The sequence below is a fragment of the Notamacropus eugenii genome, chromosome 5 (genome assembly GCF_028372415.1).
Source record: "Notamacropus eugenii isolate mMacEug1 chromosome 5, mMacEug1.pri_v2, whole genome shotgun sequence".
NCBI lineage: Eukaryota > Metazoa > Chordata > Mammalia > Diprotodontia > Macropodidae > Notamacropus > Notamacropus eugenii.
Genome location: NC_092876.1, coordinates 257,013,794 through 257,031,902, shown reverse-complemented (window position 1 = coordinate 257,031,902; position 18,109 = coordinate 257,013,794). Strand labels below are relative to the sequence as shown.

At 32.6% G+C, this 18,109-nt stretch overlaps 1 protein-coding gene across 4 annotated transcripts in view; it reads right to left on the bottom strand.

Moving 5' to 3' along the window:
• PMS1 (PMS1 homolog 1, mismatch repair system component) overlaps positions 1-18,109 on the bottom strand; it is a 121,413-nt gene that overhangs the window by 85,516 nt on the left and 17,788 nt on the right. For all 4 annotated transcript variants that reach the window (XM_072612636.1, XM_072612639.1, XM_072612638.1 and 1 more), the window contains exon 4: positions 13,293-13,395. In XM_072612636.1, the coding sequence (XP_072468737.1) occupies positions 13,293-13,395 (103 nt within the window). The remainder of the gene's footprint in view (positions 1-13,292; positions 13,396-18,109) is intronic.

Below are 18,109 nucleotides of genomic sequence, written 5' to 3'. Positions count from 1 at the left end.
CTTCAAAGGAAAGATTTTAAAAAGGGAACTCTAGAACAATATAATTAATGAATACTTATTTAAAATTTTTTTAATCCTAAACAAAAGACTACAACAATTTATCCAAGAAATCATTCATTATAATCAAATGGGATTTTATACCAGAGATGCTAAAATGATTCAACATTAAGAAATCATTATATTAAAAACAAAAGCATCCAAAACCACATGATTCTCTCCAATGAGCAGAAAACAACTTTAACAAAGCACATTACTCTTTTGGGCCAAAAATGATCCACTTAAAATCAAAATAACATTACAAACAATGAAAATACAGAAGATAACAGTTTTTAACTTGGGATCTGTGAACATGTGCTTTTTTTTTTTATAGTAAGATATCTGCATTTTGATATAATGTTTCCTTTTTAATCTTATGCATTTTATTAATCTATTTGAAAACCTTATTCTAGGAAAAGGACAGAAAGACTTCATCATACTGTCAAAGTGGTTCATGACACAAATAAGGTTAAGAATACATGCTTTTCCAACAAATACAGGAATAAAGTAAGGATGTACCTTCCTCTACTATTATTTTGTATAATTTGAAAAATGCTATTAATAGCAAGAGGAGAAGAGAATAATGAAGACAAAACTATCCCTATTTGTTGAAAATCCTAGGAAATGAGCATAGAAACTAACTGAGACAATATCTTTAGCAAAGTTGAAAGCTACAAAATAATGTACAAAAATTCACAGAATTATTATGTAATAGCACAATCCAGAGGCAATAATAAAAAAGAATTCCCATTTAAAACCACTACAAAATGAATAAAATATCTGGGAGATGATTTACCAAAGCATACTCAATACTTTTAACCATAGCTGTGAAAGCTATCTCCTTCAACATGTCTATTTCAGATTCTTATATCCGTATATATTGAGATGCTGCTCTAAGACTGGTTTTTACCAGATTGCATTCCAGTTTTTTTTCAAGTAGGACAGTAGTTCTCAAAGTGTTTGGTCTCAGACCCCCTTTACACTCTTAAAAATTATTGAGGTCCTCTCAAAGAGCAATTATTATGAAAACATGTTGGACCTTTTAAAACAGTCTCAGGGTCCTTGGTCCACACTTCTAGCAGTCTAGAACTGCTGAACTAGGAGTCCTTACTCAAAGAATTAGAGTCCTATGGTTTTTGAATGCTATACCGCTATACAGGATTCCCCCTGGATCTTATTGACTCTAATCTGTTCTATTGATCAATTTTTATTTTTAAGCAATAACAAACAGTTTCTTGATGTCTGCTAGTTTTAGACCTGTTACTATTAGACCCTCTGACAACTAAAAAGAAAAAAAAAAATAGTATTTCTCTTGAGATTCTTAACCAAATTTCTCCAAATGAACTTTGTTATTTTTGTCTAGTGCCATAAAGTAACCCTTTACTAGTCTAATTGGGTATGGTATTTATTCTGTAAATCAATTTAGGAAGCATTATCATCTTTATTATAATAGCATAGGCTAACCATGAGCAATCAATTACTCTCCAATACTTTGACCTATCTTTATTTCTACAGTGTTTTGTAATTGCATTTATCTAATTTCTATGTATTGTTGTTAGGTATGCTCCCAGATATTTATTCATTCTGCAGTTCTTCTGAATCAACTTTCTTTTTTTCTATCTCTTCCTTCTTAGTAATATATAGAAAAGGTGCGGATTTCTGTGGGCTTACTTTATATCCTGCTATTTAGCTAAGGTTAGTTTCAATTTCTGGTTGCATCTCTAGGATTCACTAAGTCAACAGTGGGGAACCTGCGGCCTTGAGGCCACATGTGGCCCACTCAGTCCTCAAGCATGGCCCTTTGACTGAACCCAAACTTCATGGAACTGTTCCCCAGTTCTGTTCTAAGTAAACCAACATATAGCACCTGAAAAAAAAACTAATTATGTTTTCTATTGTCCTATCAATATTCCTTTACTATCTTATTGCAATAGTTAGCATTTCCAGAACTACATTAAGTAAGTGGTAACAGTATTTTACCCCAGATGCTACTGGAAAGGGATCCAGCATTTTTCCAATACAGATAATGCTAGCTCTTAGTTTTAAATATATTAAGAGAAAAATCTGGTCCTATGCTTTTTAATATTATTTAAACATAAATGGGTACTGCATTTTCTCAAAAGTTTTTTTCTGCATTGACTATCTTGTGATTTTTATTGTTTTTGTTATAAAGAGGACCTATATGATTCTTTACTAATATTGAACAAACCTTGCATTCCTGGCATAAATCTAATCTGGTTATATGTTATCGTACTCTCTGTTGATATTTTATTCAATATTTTAAATTAATATTCATTAGTGATAGTTGGTCTGTAGATTTCTTACTTGCATTTTCTGTCCCTGGTTTAGGTATTATGAACAACTTTCTTCACTGAGGCAAGAAAATAAGCCATCTTTTTTTTTTTTTTTCAAATAATTTATGTAATGGTAAGGTTAAATTTTCATGGAATGTTTGACTGAAGTTATCTATAAAGTGATCTAAACCTGAGGATTTTTTTTTCCTTTGGGAGTTCTGTTTCTTTTACTGAGATTGGATTATTCAAATTTTCTACTTCCAGTTCTGTTAATGAGGATATTTTTTAAAATATTACTCCATTTCAGTTATCAGTTTTTTTGGGCGCTTATCTGGACAAAATAGCTTCTAATGATTTTCTCTTCATCTATTACAAGTTTTCTACTTTTTTTTGCTTGAGTATGAAAATGTGGTTATTCTGTATTAAAAAATTAACTAACAGTTTGTCTAGCAAGTTAATTTATTAAAGTTTCTAGTGTTATTCATCAATCTAACTTTTTGTTTAATCTCTTTTTTGACCTCTCCAAAGTTCATTTTTGTGTTTAGCTATGTGTTTTTTTTTTTAAAGTTGTATGCTCAATTTACTCAACTGTTCTCTTTTTTTGTTCATGAAAGGATTTGGAGATATTTATTTTCACCTAATGACTGCTTTAGCTACATCCTTAAAACTGTGGGATCTGTCCCCTTGTTGTCATATTTTTGTTGAAATTGTCAATCATTTCCATGTTTTCTTTGACCAATCTCTTTTGTAGGATTAGTCTCCATTTCAATCTCAATCATTTCCTCAAATGCCTTTATTAATTTTAATTTTTTATTACTTGCAGTTTGTAAAGAATATGATTAATATTATTGCTTTTATGAATCTTTTATGAGTTTTTTACACCTTGGCAATCAATAAACATTTCTATTTGCCAAGTACTGTGCTAAACTCTGGGAATACAAAAGGAGGTAAAAGATAGTCCCTGGCCTCAAGGAGCTCATAATCTACAAACACATGGTTAATTTGTATAAAAGTCCATGCACAGATGAGAAACAGATATACTCTTAACAATTCCAACTCAGTAAGCACAAGAGATTTTATCATATCTAACTTTAGTAAGTTTTATTCAGCTCCTCCTTTCTTATTTACCTGTTAGATATCTAGATATATAAGGGTACACTGAGATCTCTAATCATTATAGTTTTATAGTCTATTTTTCCCTTTCACCACTTCATATATATCTACTAAATGGTATAGCATCTAAATATTGATACTACAGCATTATCTGTGGTGTTCATCTCTTTTAATCATGTTTATTTCATCTTGGCCTGGTCTGAAATTTTGATTGCTGCTATTGCCTTTCTGAGCTCATTTAAGACAGGAGGGGTGTGGGGAGGAGGGGGGTGTTTGTGGGTATATGTAGGAACTGTGAGTCTGTGTGTTCATTCATCCATCCCTTTGTATTCTTGTATTTACACCACTGCCAAATAACTGAGTTGTCTTTGCTATCCATCACAAAGCAGCAGCCACTGCCACAAAGCAAACGATTTCAGTAGTCCCAAGGAGTTGTAACACAAGGCAAAGATACTGACTGATCTATCTTTGTTCTTTCAAAAGCCAGAAAGAAGATGTTAACTTGTTACCACTTCTCGTACACTCAGGAGTAAGGGGCACTCTAATAGATGGAGCACTCACTTCACTGACCCAGTTAGCAATCAGACAGATAAAGAAAGAATATTTTCTAATCCACACTGTCTTATACTTAACATTAAGGTAATATTTAGAGCTGGAAGAAACCTTAGAGTTCATCAAGTTCTATTACTGGTATAATTACAAGCTCTATTACTAGTGCAATTAAAGGAAGCTATGTGATTTATTAAACAGCTCTGGACTTGGAATCAGGAAGAAATGAGTTAACATTCTTAAACACTTACTAGCTTTGTGATGCTGCACAATTCACTTAACCTAGAGACCTCAGTTTTTTCCTCGGCAAAGGGGATAATAATAGTCTTACTTTCCAGGGTTGTTGTGAGGCCCCAATATAACAAGAAAACATAATATAAAGTGTTTTGCAAACCTTAAAGCACTATATAAATGCTAGTAATCTCTGTGATTTAATCAGTGAAACATCCCTGCTGTAGGGTTACAGACTACACTCCTTGAAAAGGTGTGTTGGCGTTAACTCCTGCGGGCTTGCAGGAGGAAATCACACCTTGGAAATCACAAAACTACAGAGCAGGGCTTGATTTATTGTTTTGCTGATTGTGACTTAATAAAGTAATGGAGAAAATGTTAAAACAGATTAAACTTAAAAGTGTGTCTTTCATTTTTGAAGAGCTAACTGTTGAAGATTTACCAGCACACCCCTGCCTGCATACTTTCTCCAGTCAGAGGATCTGGGTTCGAGTTTCCCCTCCTAAAGCTTATTATGTATATGACCTTGGATAAGTCATTGATATCCCTGGGTCTCAGTTTCATCATATGTCAAATGAGGGGACTATACTTCTGATGACCCTTCAATCTCTCAATCAAGGGTCCTAAGATCATTCTCATCCTGCTGCAATTCTTACGTGTCTTTCTCTGAATCAAGTAAAGATCAAATAGCCAGTGCTCCTAGGGACATCTTCTTTTTAAAAATATTTGATGGAGAATAAGGCAGCCTGGAGAACAGGGTGGCATATTGCATAGACAGTTAACCTAGGAATACAGAAGACCTGGGTTCAAGTCCTATCTCTCATACTTGCCAATTATGTAATTTTGGTCAGGTCACTTAACCACTCAATGTCCCTAGACAACCTTCAAAGACTGTAAATTCCAGAACAGTTACCTCTCTACATGGTAATACGAATTTCCTTTCCAAAAGTTTTCTACACCAGAGATGTCAAACACTGGGCTGCTTGTGGTTTGCTACACTCCCAAATACCACTAAAAGCACATTAAAATGTAATTGGGAAATAATTAATGAAATAAAAATATAATCAAACAAATAATATTAATACATATAACAGAACAAACATAATATTAATATATGGTTATCTAAGTCAATATGTGACATACACACTTCCCCACCAAGATCCTTATGTAGTTTAGTCACCATTCATTTCCATCTAAGTTTGGCACCACTTCCCTAAGCCAATGAAACTATAGGTCCAACCACAAAAATGCAGATTGGGACAGTTCTCAGGATATAAATCTGTCATTTTTCAGTTTTGCTACATGGTTGGTTCCTCTCCTTTTCTGCTCATACATTTGTTGTTTTTGCATTGTTTCAGTCATGTCCAACTCTCTGTGACCCCATTTGGAGTTTTCTTGGCAAAAATACTTGAATGGTTTACCATTTCCTTCTCCAGTTCATTTTACAGATGGAGAAACTAAGGCAAACAGGGTTAAGTGACTTGCCCTGGGTCATACAACCAGTAGTGAAACCAGATTTGAATTCAGGAAGATAAGTCTTCCTAACTCCAGGTCCAGTACCCTATTCACTTAGCTGCTTATACAGAGCTTGATGTTATAAATGACCCTTACATATAGTCATTGATGGTATATAGTCCCTACCGATTATAAACCTACTGATTATACTTGAATATATGTATATGTACGTATGTAAATAGTATATATACTGATATTCCTGAATGTACATGTATATGCATGTATAAGCATGTACAGAAATACGTGAAAGGTAGCAGTATATGGCAGAGAATTGTGGAGACAGGAAGACTGCCAATTTTCTGGGTGTGATGTAAAAACTCAGTGTTGTTTTATTTCACATTTCTCGTTAGAGATGATCTGAATCACTCTTGCTTATGGCTAAGTTTGCAATTTATCTTTTGAAAAGTTTGTCCATTTCCTTTAGCCACTTATCTAACAGTATTGTTGTATATTGTTTTTAATTTCTTATATATCTTAATATTGGAAATTTTAACAAAGATAACTACTATAAAATTTTCCCAATCAAGTTTCCCTTCTTACGCTGCACCGATTTGGTTGCGAAAAAGGTTTTCAATTTCAAGTAATCAAAATGTCTTTTTCCTTGGTGATCTCCTGATCTCCCTTGTATTATTAAAAATATTCCCCCAGGATATAGTTGAGAAACATATTTCTATCCTTCATACTTTGGGGTTTGGGGGTTTTTATGAATCCTTTTATATAAAGGTCATGGATATGTTTAGAATAATTGTGGCACAGAAGATGCTTGTCCAAACCTATTTTTTTGCCAGTTGCTCTCTAGTTTTCCCAGAAGTTTGTCAAACCAATATTTACTAAGCAGTTTATTTTCTTGGTTATATTGAATATTGGGTTGCTGGATTCAATTATTTCTGATTTTTCCTAATCTAATCTGTTCTGCTAATCTACTTTTTTAAGCCAGTTCCAAAAAGTTTTGAATTTAACAGTTTTGGTAATAGCTTGAGGTCTGGAAATACAATTCTATATTCATTCTTAACATTTCCCATGATTTCCTTCGGGATGCTAGACATTTTGTATTACCAAATGAATTTTGCTATTGTTTTCTATAGCTCTAAAAAGAAATTCCTTAATAAGTTGATCAGTAAAGCATTAAACATGCCATCAAATTAGGCAGTTTAATATTTTAGTGTCTTGATAAGTTGATTCCCAGATAGCTGAAGCATTTTTTATTATTTTAATTAGAATTTCTTTTTTCCCTCCTGTCTTTTTGTTACTGCTATACGGAAATGACAACATTTGTAAATTTATTTTGTATTCTACTGCTTTAAAGAAAATATTGTTTCAGTTTTTCCTGCTGATTCTCTGGGAGTTTCAAATAAATTACCATTATCTTCTACAAATAGTCATAATTATATCTTCTTTTTGTTAATGTTAATCTTTCTTTAATTTTCGTCTTGTCTTACTGCAAATTCTATAATTTCTAGAACTGAATCAAATAATAGTGGTATGAGGGAGAATCTTGTATCACCACTATATTTACTAGGAAAGCTTCTCCTATTTTCACAGTGCAAAGAATGTTCATTTTAGATTGTACATAAATATATTTTGTCATATTAAAAGTTAGCCTTTTAACGCCCATGCTGCTTGGTTTTATTTTTTTTTAACTACATAAGCTAGAACTGTATTTTTCAAAGATTTTCTGGTTATATAGTTTATTTTAAATACGAATTTGGTTTTGTTTTTAATATGAATTCTACTAATTTTTCATAATAGTAAACCATCCTTGCAGCATTTGTGACATAAATCCAATTTGATCATAGCAAATAATTTTTTGGACATGTTATCCTTTCTTTGTAACATTTTATCTAAAAAATATCAACCAATACTCATTAATGATATTGATTTATATATCTCTTTTTAAAAAAATCCTTCTCTATTTCAGGTAGAGACCATATTTATCTGATAAGAAACAGTTCAGCAGAATCCCAGCTTAGTAAATTCAGAGAGAATAACTTGTGTTATTCGATATTGAGAATAATTTCTAAAGAAATAGGTGTTTGTTGCTCTTTCAATATTAAACAAATTTACATGGAAATCCATCTGGAGTTTTTCCCTTTGATAGTTCTTTTAAGACTTCTTCAGTTCTACTTTCCAAGATTAGATTAAGAGCTCTATTTCATGTTCTATTAACTCTACAAACACATATAACTATAAGTTCTACTTTGTTAACATATGATTGCATGTAGAAGGTTTTGACAATAGTTTTATTATTAGTTTTTTTATTAGTTATGAATTTACCTTAATTTTTTTAATTTAGCAATTTAATTGTCCCATCTTTTTTTTAATAAGATTAAGGTTTATTGATTTTGTTATTATCTTCAAAAACCCAACTTTTAATTTCATTATTTCTATGGTCTCTTTGTATTTTAAATATTTCTTCTCTAATTTAAAGACTTTATTTTGAACTTATGAGTTTTTTAATTTGTTTATTCTCTAGTTTTTAAAAATTGCATATTCAGTTTATTAACACTTTTTAATTTTGATAATATATTTTCAGAGGTATAATGGATCTTCTGATGACTTTAGCTGCATTGCCAAAATTCTTTCTTTAGATAGCTGGTAACTGTTTTTGTAAGGGTAGGATCTACTCTTTCCTCCTTTTAGTCTTGACACTTTAACCAAGCATCTCAGTCACTCATAGGCCTTAGACTAAGCATTAAAAGACCTTTCAACTAAAATGAGATTGCACAAGAATTGTGTTTGGATAGACTATACCAACTTAACTATGTCCTAGAAATCATCTATAATGTATTAAACAAGTTGAGAAAGGATTAGATTCCAGAAATTAGAGAAAATGCGGCTTTCTAGCATACCACTGAGGAGGAACCACTTAGAGGGAAAGGAAGAGAGAAGAGACAGATAGCTTTGGCCAGGTCTTCTTTCCCCCTCTCCCACTTTGGTCAAAGGAAAGCTTTGTGAGCTCTAAAGAAACCATAATATCCTGGACTTCCCACCTTCTTATCAGAGTTCTAAGGTCAGCCAGGACCAGTTGTCAGGTACAATGGAAGCCAAGAATCAAAGAGTCACTCAGTGCACTGGATGTTTTCTTTTGATCATCTTCATGATCTCCTTGGTATGCCCTTTTCTACCATCTACAATCCTTTTAACTGTGCTCTTCCTTTGGAATATTCAACTTAAATTCCTATTCTCCTCTAAAGCAATATACGTACAAGAAATTTCCTCTCCATTTTCATTTCCAAGACCACTTCATCATATCTGCAAGTCTTCAGACAAATATATTATTTCTAGTCTTCAATAGCTGCACTTTGTCTCTATCTAAGAGCTTATCGTTGCTATATCTTAAGCTCTGGTAGAGATGTTCAGATTCCATTCTCTAATCTAGAGAATTCCAAAGCTGGAAGGGACCTGAGAGGCCAATGTGTCCAACTCATACCTGGACAACCATCTCTTCTAAAACAAAACTATATTCTCAATCAGCTCTTCACTTTCCATGAATCAAATAAAATAATAATTTTTAAAATGCTTAGCAAAGTGCCTGGCACAAAGTAGGTGCTATATAAATTTATTCCTTTCCTTTCACTTTCCCTTCCACCATCATACTTTTATGAAACCCTTGCCATTAATAAGCAATAGTAACAAAACTACCCATATCCCTAAGGTATTCAGTTTCCTATCCTGAACTTTATGATCTCAATATCTTACTACAAACAGTTATACTTCCCAAGTCATCAAAGTATCCCCTGATTTAGAATATATGACAAAATAAGAAAGAAAAATCCACAGGCCTTTCTTCTTCATCGGTTTGAAATAATCTCTCACGTTACATTAGGGCTTTTGTGTATATGAACTACATATTATTCAATAGATTCATGACTCAATGATGTGAGTATATCCTTCAGCACTGATTTTACCTCATCTGAGACTTCTTAAACTCTATAATTCTTATCAGTGTCTTTTCCAAAAATTCTCCATTGGGAATCTATTCAAAATGAAGGAAATTTTCTTCTGGTACTTTTCCTATCTTGTGAAAACTAGTAAAGCACTAATGCTGTCTATCCCACAATGTCTATTCTCTTTTCCAGTATCCTTAATGATGTGTATTGCAGATATGAAAATTTACTAGACCTCAGTGATTAAATAGGATCCCATCCATAAAAAGGTTGATCCCTTAAAAAGGAATAAGTTGATGCTTCCAAATTGAGAGGTCACTATCCACTATCATATTTTATAAGAGAATTCTTATGATTTAACTGCTCAACTCTGACTTCAGTATATTCTAGAGCCTCTGTAATTAAATGTCTTTTCTATGTATAGCCAAATAAGTTATATAATAAGGCAAATATTTATTATCATACTGTAAAAAAGTAAGACTATTAGTATATCCGGAATGTTTTAAAATGTTTACAGAAAGCCTCTGTTCCTAAATTAAGCTGAAAACATCTTTCAATACATGCTCATTTGCACTGCAGGGATTTAAAAAGAACATGATGCTCTACTTTAACAGGGTAGGGAAATGAAATGTCTCAAGTAAAGTACTTTAAGTGTGTTACTTTCAATATCTGAGAAGTTATCACCAATGTAACAATAAGAGTCAAAAGAGTTCATCTACGAGGATAAATCCATAAAGGTAGCTTTAAAATACCAACAAACTGATTCAAAGGGCTTAATTGAGGTGGTGATAGAAGCAGGAGATAGGAAAAAAAAGATTTAGTCAGATTTTTTGGTAAATGGGTTTTAAAAGTTTAAACAAATCTTACTGGTTTCTATTTTAAAATAAAAGTGAATTGTCTATAAATTTAATGTAAGACTATTTAACAAATATGGATTAAAAATCCAAAGACAACATTAAATGAATGACATTTGTGTAATGTGTGCTAAATACATATATCAAATTCTTTGGGGTTTTGTTATTTCTCTTCAACAGCACATAATCTTTATCTTTAAAAATTAGAGCTAAATTCATCATTATTCCTGAAAAGTGACTTATAAAAGGTTTTGAAATTTATTTTAAAAAAGATAGAGTTTAAGTGCACTACAGCCTTAAGTCATTATTTTTGCCTATAGATAGCTTTCTACAAGGATCTTCTAATCTGATGATGTGAAAAGTGATGCTAAAACAGAGAAATTTACTCCACTGCAAATATTAACCTACAGGAACCTTAAAGTCACAGGTATAAACTGGGATGGCAGTACTAGTTTTATCTTACACTGAAAATATTTAAATGGAGGCTGAATGACAGCTGCTGAAATGTGAGTCTGTGATTCAATCACTCAAATAAATATCATAGCTAAGGCTATATAAACACAAAAAAACTTGTACAAGTGTTTGCAAATTTCTATAATGTATCTTCAAAGTACAAATTGAGATTTTCTAAATTATTAGTTTCTGTCTTACCATCCAACCAACTGTATTTTAAGAGAAAAACTGAATCACAGAGTTAATATTTTTACACCAATCTTTTAACGTATACTGCTTAAGAAAACAGTAATTAATACATTAAAGAATAAAAGGTACATAAATGACTAAGGAGTTGTCCCAACACTTGCTCACAAACATACCTGGCTCACATTTGCTAATAGGGGCAAGTATAAGAAGGGCAAAGGTAATTAGGAAGAGAAAAATCAACCAGCAAAAGGGCAAAGATCAGGTGGACTCAATGCCTAAGGTTTGTTATTTCACAGTTCCCATGGAGATGAACACAGAGAGCATGAGAAGTATGAGTGATGCAGAACCACCAGCCATCCAGATTAGACTGCCTACTACAAAGATAAAAATAAATACATTTAAGTTTTATAAGGTGACTGGATTAGTGCAAGGCACTCTACTAGAGTCTCCTCTGGAAAGCCAATTAAAACTTTTCCTAATAGTTTCCTAATCTGACCTCCCAAGAAATGCAAACAAGGCATTCTAGAGGACCCTTTCACTCAAAACAGCCTTTTAGAAGTCTTGATGTTTGAAACAAAGATCCAGATTTTATACACATTAGTGAAGAATTTAACAAACTTGCTATTTCTTAGAATTTAAAATTATTATTACAGTATATGTGCTGAATAGCTTTTAGAATTTAATTCATTTTTGTAAGGTAAAAAAAAAAAACAAACCACAATTTTCTGATTGCCTGTGTCACTGACTTTTCCTTCACTTATCTAGTCAAGATGCAAATATACCAGTAAAGAAGTGGCTACCAGTAAGTAATCTGAAGATTTTAAAGATACAAACAATGCTTCTCCTTATACCATTTTTTTTAGCCCTGCACCAAAGTATTTAGTAACAGTAGTACAATGAAAAGAAGCAGATTTCAATTAGGAAAATTATAAAACAAAAAGATCTTTGGAAAAATAATCCTACTTTGTATTTAAAGGCAGGAAGAATTTAGAAAAAACATGCTACTCTGAAGAGTAAGAAACTGTAAAATTAAATATCAACTTACAAAACAATTTGGAAAAAAAAAAGGGCAAACATTCCATTTCAAAGACAATTCCCTTGGCTACAAATTTAATTAGTTCCCATCTATAATACTCTCACACTTTCACTGATCTTGTAAGCAGAAGTATAAATTTTAAGTGCACAAATTTATCATGACCTATTTTATACTATAGTTACATATGTATGTGTTGTATTCCCTTATTATATTGCAAATTTTATGTAGACCAAGGGTACATAACAATCTTTATATATTCCCCAGTGTCTACCACAATGTCTTCTATATTATGTTTTCAATGCTTTTTCACTTTGAAAATATTCAATTAAAATGAAAAGAATTAGCAGGAAAAAGGAGAAAAAAATGAAAGAATACATACGAAATTCTAGTTTAGAGATTTTATCCTTACACTTGAGAACTGAACACCTATAAAGGGATTGTATAAATAGGCAAGATATCACTTATAACACTTATAATTAAAAATAGATGAGCAGATGTGTAAAGCACAAAAAAACTGGGTTACTACTGCCAGCAAATATGTCTGGAATGTACCTTTTCCTCACCTATGCCTCTTGAGACTTCCTCAGAGGCTTCTCTCAGGCACCATAAAGTGTTTTGCTATTCCCCTCTTCTTAGAGCTCTCTCCTGAAATAACTGTTCATATACTTCTGGGTACATGTTCTTCTCCTAATAGAGTATAAACTCCTTAAGAGGAGAGACTATTTCAGTTTTGCCTTTAAATTGCCTGGCACCTAGCACAGTGCTTTACATACAGCAGTCATGAAAGTTTGTTGAATGAATTAATTTCATCTGTAACATTGATACCAGTGAAATATTTTTACTTTTATTGTTTTAATACAGTATGTTGTCATAGATCAAGAGCATGTTACTTGATCCATTCATATTCTCCTGCCCCATTACCCTTGTAAACAATTACAAACATTTCTGATATGGTTGGTCAGGATGTGAGTTGAGAATTAAAGTCTTTAAACCACTGGTAGTTCCAACTAAATGTCCAGGACAAACAAGGTTTTGATAACAAGGATGGGTATAAAACTTAACATGAGTTTTAAAATTTGCTGAATGAGATACAGATGAAAAAAAGAAAACAATGTTGCAAAATTTCTTTCCTTACCTTGTCCAAGATGTGAAGGCTTTTGGGAAACTATATGACCACTGCTATCTAAAACATATTGGGTGCTAAAGCTGTCAGCAGCTGTCTTTGTTGTAATTAAAACCTGAAAAAAAATTCAAATATGGTGATTTTTAAATGTTTAAAGTTGGCTTATAAGTGAACCTAGATTTCAAATAATTCTTATTCATAACTCTACTTAAACCAAAAATTTTAATTTCTGTGGCAACTTTCACTATTCACAAAATTAAAGTAGGATGGAAAAATAACAATGTTTTATGCTGAAAACTACTCATGCTAAGTTTAGTATTTTTTCATTGTGGTATAAACAGAAAGGTGTGCTTGGACTTCCTATTTACATAAATTTTGCTCATGAAAAAATATTTTTTTTGCAAAACAAATTTAAATGCACTGTGGAGTCTGCTTTTAGGTAGAATCACATTAATACTTCAATAATTGAAAAATCATCATTTTTCCCATTTACATTTTATGTACAAAGTGGATTCTATTGAGTTTTTAAAAGACAAATTGCACGTATATATACACAAATTTTTCATGTACACTTTGAACCCCATGACTTCTGTACGTAAGATAAAAGAAATTTTTAATATTCAAGATAAACTTGGTATAAACACCATTTATGAATAAAATCAAGGGGGAAAAAATACTAAAGAAACCATCTATTTCTGAATTGCTATTTCTGGCCCTAGAAATATAATTTCAAACACAGGAGAGGCCATATGCTAGTTTATGATACTAACTTTTTCCTCACTCATTCTCTTTTAGAGAAATTGAAAGGGAAGAAAATGATCAAATGTGATCATTTGAATCAGTTAGAGGGTGGAAATTTCTAATTCCTTACATGCCAGCTTCATCAATCTAGTGACACTGGCTTTCTTGCTGTTCCTTGCACATGACATTTATCATCAGGCAGGATTACATGCCAAACTATGTAAATACCTGCCTCTATATATTTAACCAATTCTTTAAGCCTTTCCCAAACTACTTTCTAGTATCTTACAACTCATACCCAAAAATTTTTCCTAAAATTAACTTAAACTAAATTAACTTAAATTGCACTTAATACAATTCAAATATCTACTAACAGATTCCCCTCTCCCAAAGAGAATGGATTAATTCTTACTTATAATTTCCTGGAGGCATTTTATTTTTTCCAAATGAGTTATCCTATGGTTGTACCTTTAAAAGCCACCCTGTATTTATACACTCTCTTCTCCAAAATGCCAAGGTCAACTGAATTCTATTTCTATTCTCCAAAGAGCTAGCCACCTGACTCAAGTTGGTGTCATAAGCGAAGGATGGCCTGGAACTGAGTTCTAATACTAACTCTGCCAGTGGCTTGCTAGATGGTTGTGAATAAATGATTACACTATCATCTGTAAGAGGAGAGTGATGATAAGATGAAGATCATGCTAATACCTTGCAAGGTTACATAGTGTCTTTGGTTTAATAAGTTTGAAACATTTTATAGATCTTAACTCATTCACCCTTTAAACACAGTAGTGAATGGCAAATATTTTTTAGTCTAGATGACATAAAATGCCAAAAAGTATAGGGTGCTCTCAATGATCTCAAATGAATTAATGCAGCAACACAGAACCTAATAAAAACAAAAAAATACACCAATTAAAATTTGTATGGTGTCGTAAGAGTTGAAATACATGGAAAATGATCTGTAAATGACAGTCATAAATGGGACTATTTTATAATTTGTAAATTATTAAGTCACATGGAATGCCACAAATTTCAAGAATACAGTTTAAATTAATGCTATAATATACTAAAAAATCAAATCAGGGAGTTATTGTCCAAATTTTTTAATATGTAAGCCATTATGAGATTATTTCTCACCTTAATAATAGCATAGAAATGATTCCCCAAATGATACTTTAGTGATTTGAGAAGGAAAAGACTTGAGTCCATGCCCTAGCTCTACAACTAATTAGTTGGAATATCTTGAACAAATCCCTTTAACCTCTTTAGCCCTTTGTAAGATGGGAGATGATAGTCAAGATTTAATTTTATTAAGTATTTGGCAAGTTTGCTTAAAGTGCATTGTGCTAGGCACTTGGTAGAGGAGGTAAGGAAGAGAAACAAAGTTTAGATAATACAGCACTAGTTTTCTTGGGAGTTTATTGTCTAGAACACACACACATATACATAGAAAATTATGAAGCAAAATAATTCAATACCCAGGTGATATCTAACATCCTTTCTGTTCATTTTCTATGATTTTATTATACAGAGAGATTTCCTTAAAGTGGACAAAAGGAGAATTCTCATAATACTCAAGTATTTATTCTAATGAGACTATTACTCTAAAGGCTACCTGAAACAATACAAAAATGATGAAATATTGGGAAGGAACAGCCTTTAGGAATGGGGAATTCTTTTAAATCAAAGATACTTGGGCACCTTGTGGGGTAAAGGAACAGGTTTTCTACCTCAGTAATAATCCCAAGTCAGACTATGTATGGCTTGGGTATAGAAAGAAAGACAGGACACAGTCTTACACAGGTACACTGAAGTTAAACAGGAACAAAAAGGTGGTGGCAGACCCAAGAAGGCAGAAAAAAGGCAGAGATTCACATAAGCTCTCCTAAATTCCCCTACAAATAAGTTTAAGTAATGTCTCAAAACAAATTTTGGAGCAACAGAATCCATAAAAGGCTGGTGTAAAAAAAATGTCAAGTTCAAGACAACTTAGGTCAGCAGTGAAGGTCTGTTGTGAGGTGAGAATCTCCACAAAAGGCCTTGGGGGTAACTAAATCAGCTGCAGCAGTGGCTTCTGAAGGTCTTAGCCCTAAGACTGTAAGGTGAGTGTGCAGCTGGTCAGATGGCGATTACAGGGATCTCTTTGCTGGCAATGGGACCATGACTCTGTTGCATTGTCCATACACAGATCCAGGTCACAATCCTAGGGCACAGTCCCAGGGCACGAGCACAGGGAGGCTAGTCATAGTTCAAGGATAGAAAACACTGCTTTTGGTCAATTAGACTGCAGCATAGTCCAGGAGAACAGTAAACACATCTCTCCTTTGATCATACAACCTTGGGAGAACTGAAAACTTACAGAACCCTAAGAACTCTGAAAACAGTTTCATAAAAAACCTGAGACTTAGAACAATGCTCCCTCCACCCTAGGAACAGAGCCCAAGTCAAGAAATTGAAAGTCAAGAAAAAGGCTTGAAAAAAATGAGCAAACAACAATAAAAGAAACAGACCAGAGAAAGTTAGTAGGATGACAGGGAAGATCAAAAAACAAACTCAGAAGAAGACAATAAAACTGTTATACCCAAAGCTTCAAGAAAAATATGAACTGATCTCAGACTCAAAAAGAATTCCTAGAAGAGCTCAAAAACGATTTTAAAAATCAAATAAGAGGTAGAGGAAAAACTGGGAAAGAAATGAGAATGATGGAAGAAAATCATGAAAAACGAGCTAACAACTTGGTAAAGGAGACACACAAAAAAATACCAAAGGAAATAACACCTTAAAAAAATGAAATAGGCTAAATGGCAAAAAAGGCACAAAAATCCAAGGAAGAGAAAAATACCTTAAAAAGCAGAATTGGCCAAAAAAAAAAAAGATGCACAAAAATTCACTGAAAAAAAAAAAGAACTACTTAAGAAGTAAAATTGACCAAATGGAAAAAAAGGAACAAAAACTCATTGATGAAAATAATTAAAATAAAAAATAAATTAAAAATTTAAATTAGGGAAGTGGAAGCTAGCTACTCCATGAGACTTCATTGTTGCAGTAGTTATTGAGTCACTTCAGCCATGTCTGTCATTAATGTTTCTGAATCATTTCAGCTGTGTCCAACTCTTTATGCCTCTATTTGGGATTTCCTTAGCAAAGATAATGGAGTAGTTGCCATTTCCTTCTCTAGCTCATTTTACAGATGAGGAACTGAGGCAAACAGGATTATGTGACTTACTTGTCCAAAGTCACACAGTTAGGAAATGTCTGAGACTGGATTTGAACTCAGGTATTCCTGACTCCAGACCTTGTACTCTATCCATGCACCACCCAACTACCCTAGCTTGAGACATCAAGAAACAATAAAACAAAATGAAAATAAAAACATAGAAGAAAATGTGAAATATCTCATTAAAAAAAACAACTGACCTGAAAAACAGATCAAGATGAAATAATTTAAAAATTATTAGACTAACTGAAACCCATGATCAAAAAAAGAACCTAGACATCATCATTCATGAAATTATCAAGAAAAACTGCTTCAATATTTTACAACCAGGGGACAAAACAGAAAGGGAAAGAATCAACTGATCATTTCCTAAGAGATTCCAAAATGAATAAATTCAAATTTCAGAGCTCTCAGGTCAAGGAGAAAATATTGTAAGCAACCAGAAAGAAACAATTCAAATATGGAGCCACAGTTATGATAACACAAGATTTAGTAGTTTCTACATTGAAAGATCAGAGGGTTTGGAATATGACATTCTGGAGGGCAAAGGAGCTAGCATTATAACCAAGAATCACTCCTCAGCAAAATGGAGTACAATCCTTTAAGGGGAAAAATGGATACTCAATGAAGTAGAGGACTTTCAAGCATTTCTGATGAAAAACCCAGAGCTGAACAGAAAATTTGACTTTCAAATACATGACTCAAGAGAAGTATAAAATGGTGAATATGAAAGAGAAATCATAAAACTGTTTACATTCCTACATAGGAAGATAATTCTTGGGTTTTTGTCCTTCATTTTCGAAGAGGACTAATGACCTCACAGAGTTATGGACTGACTTATATGTGAATTGGATTTAAGTGAGGCAGA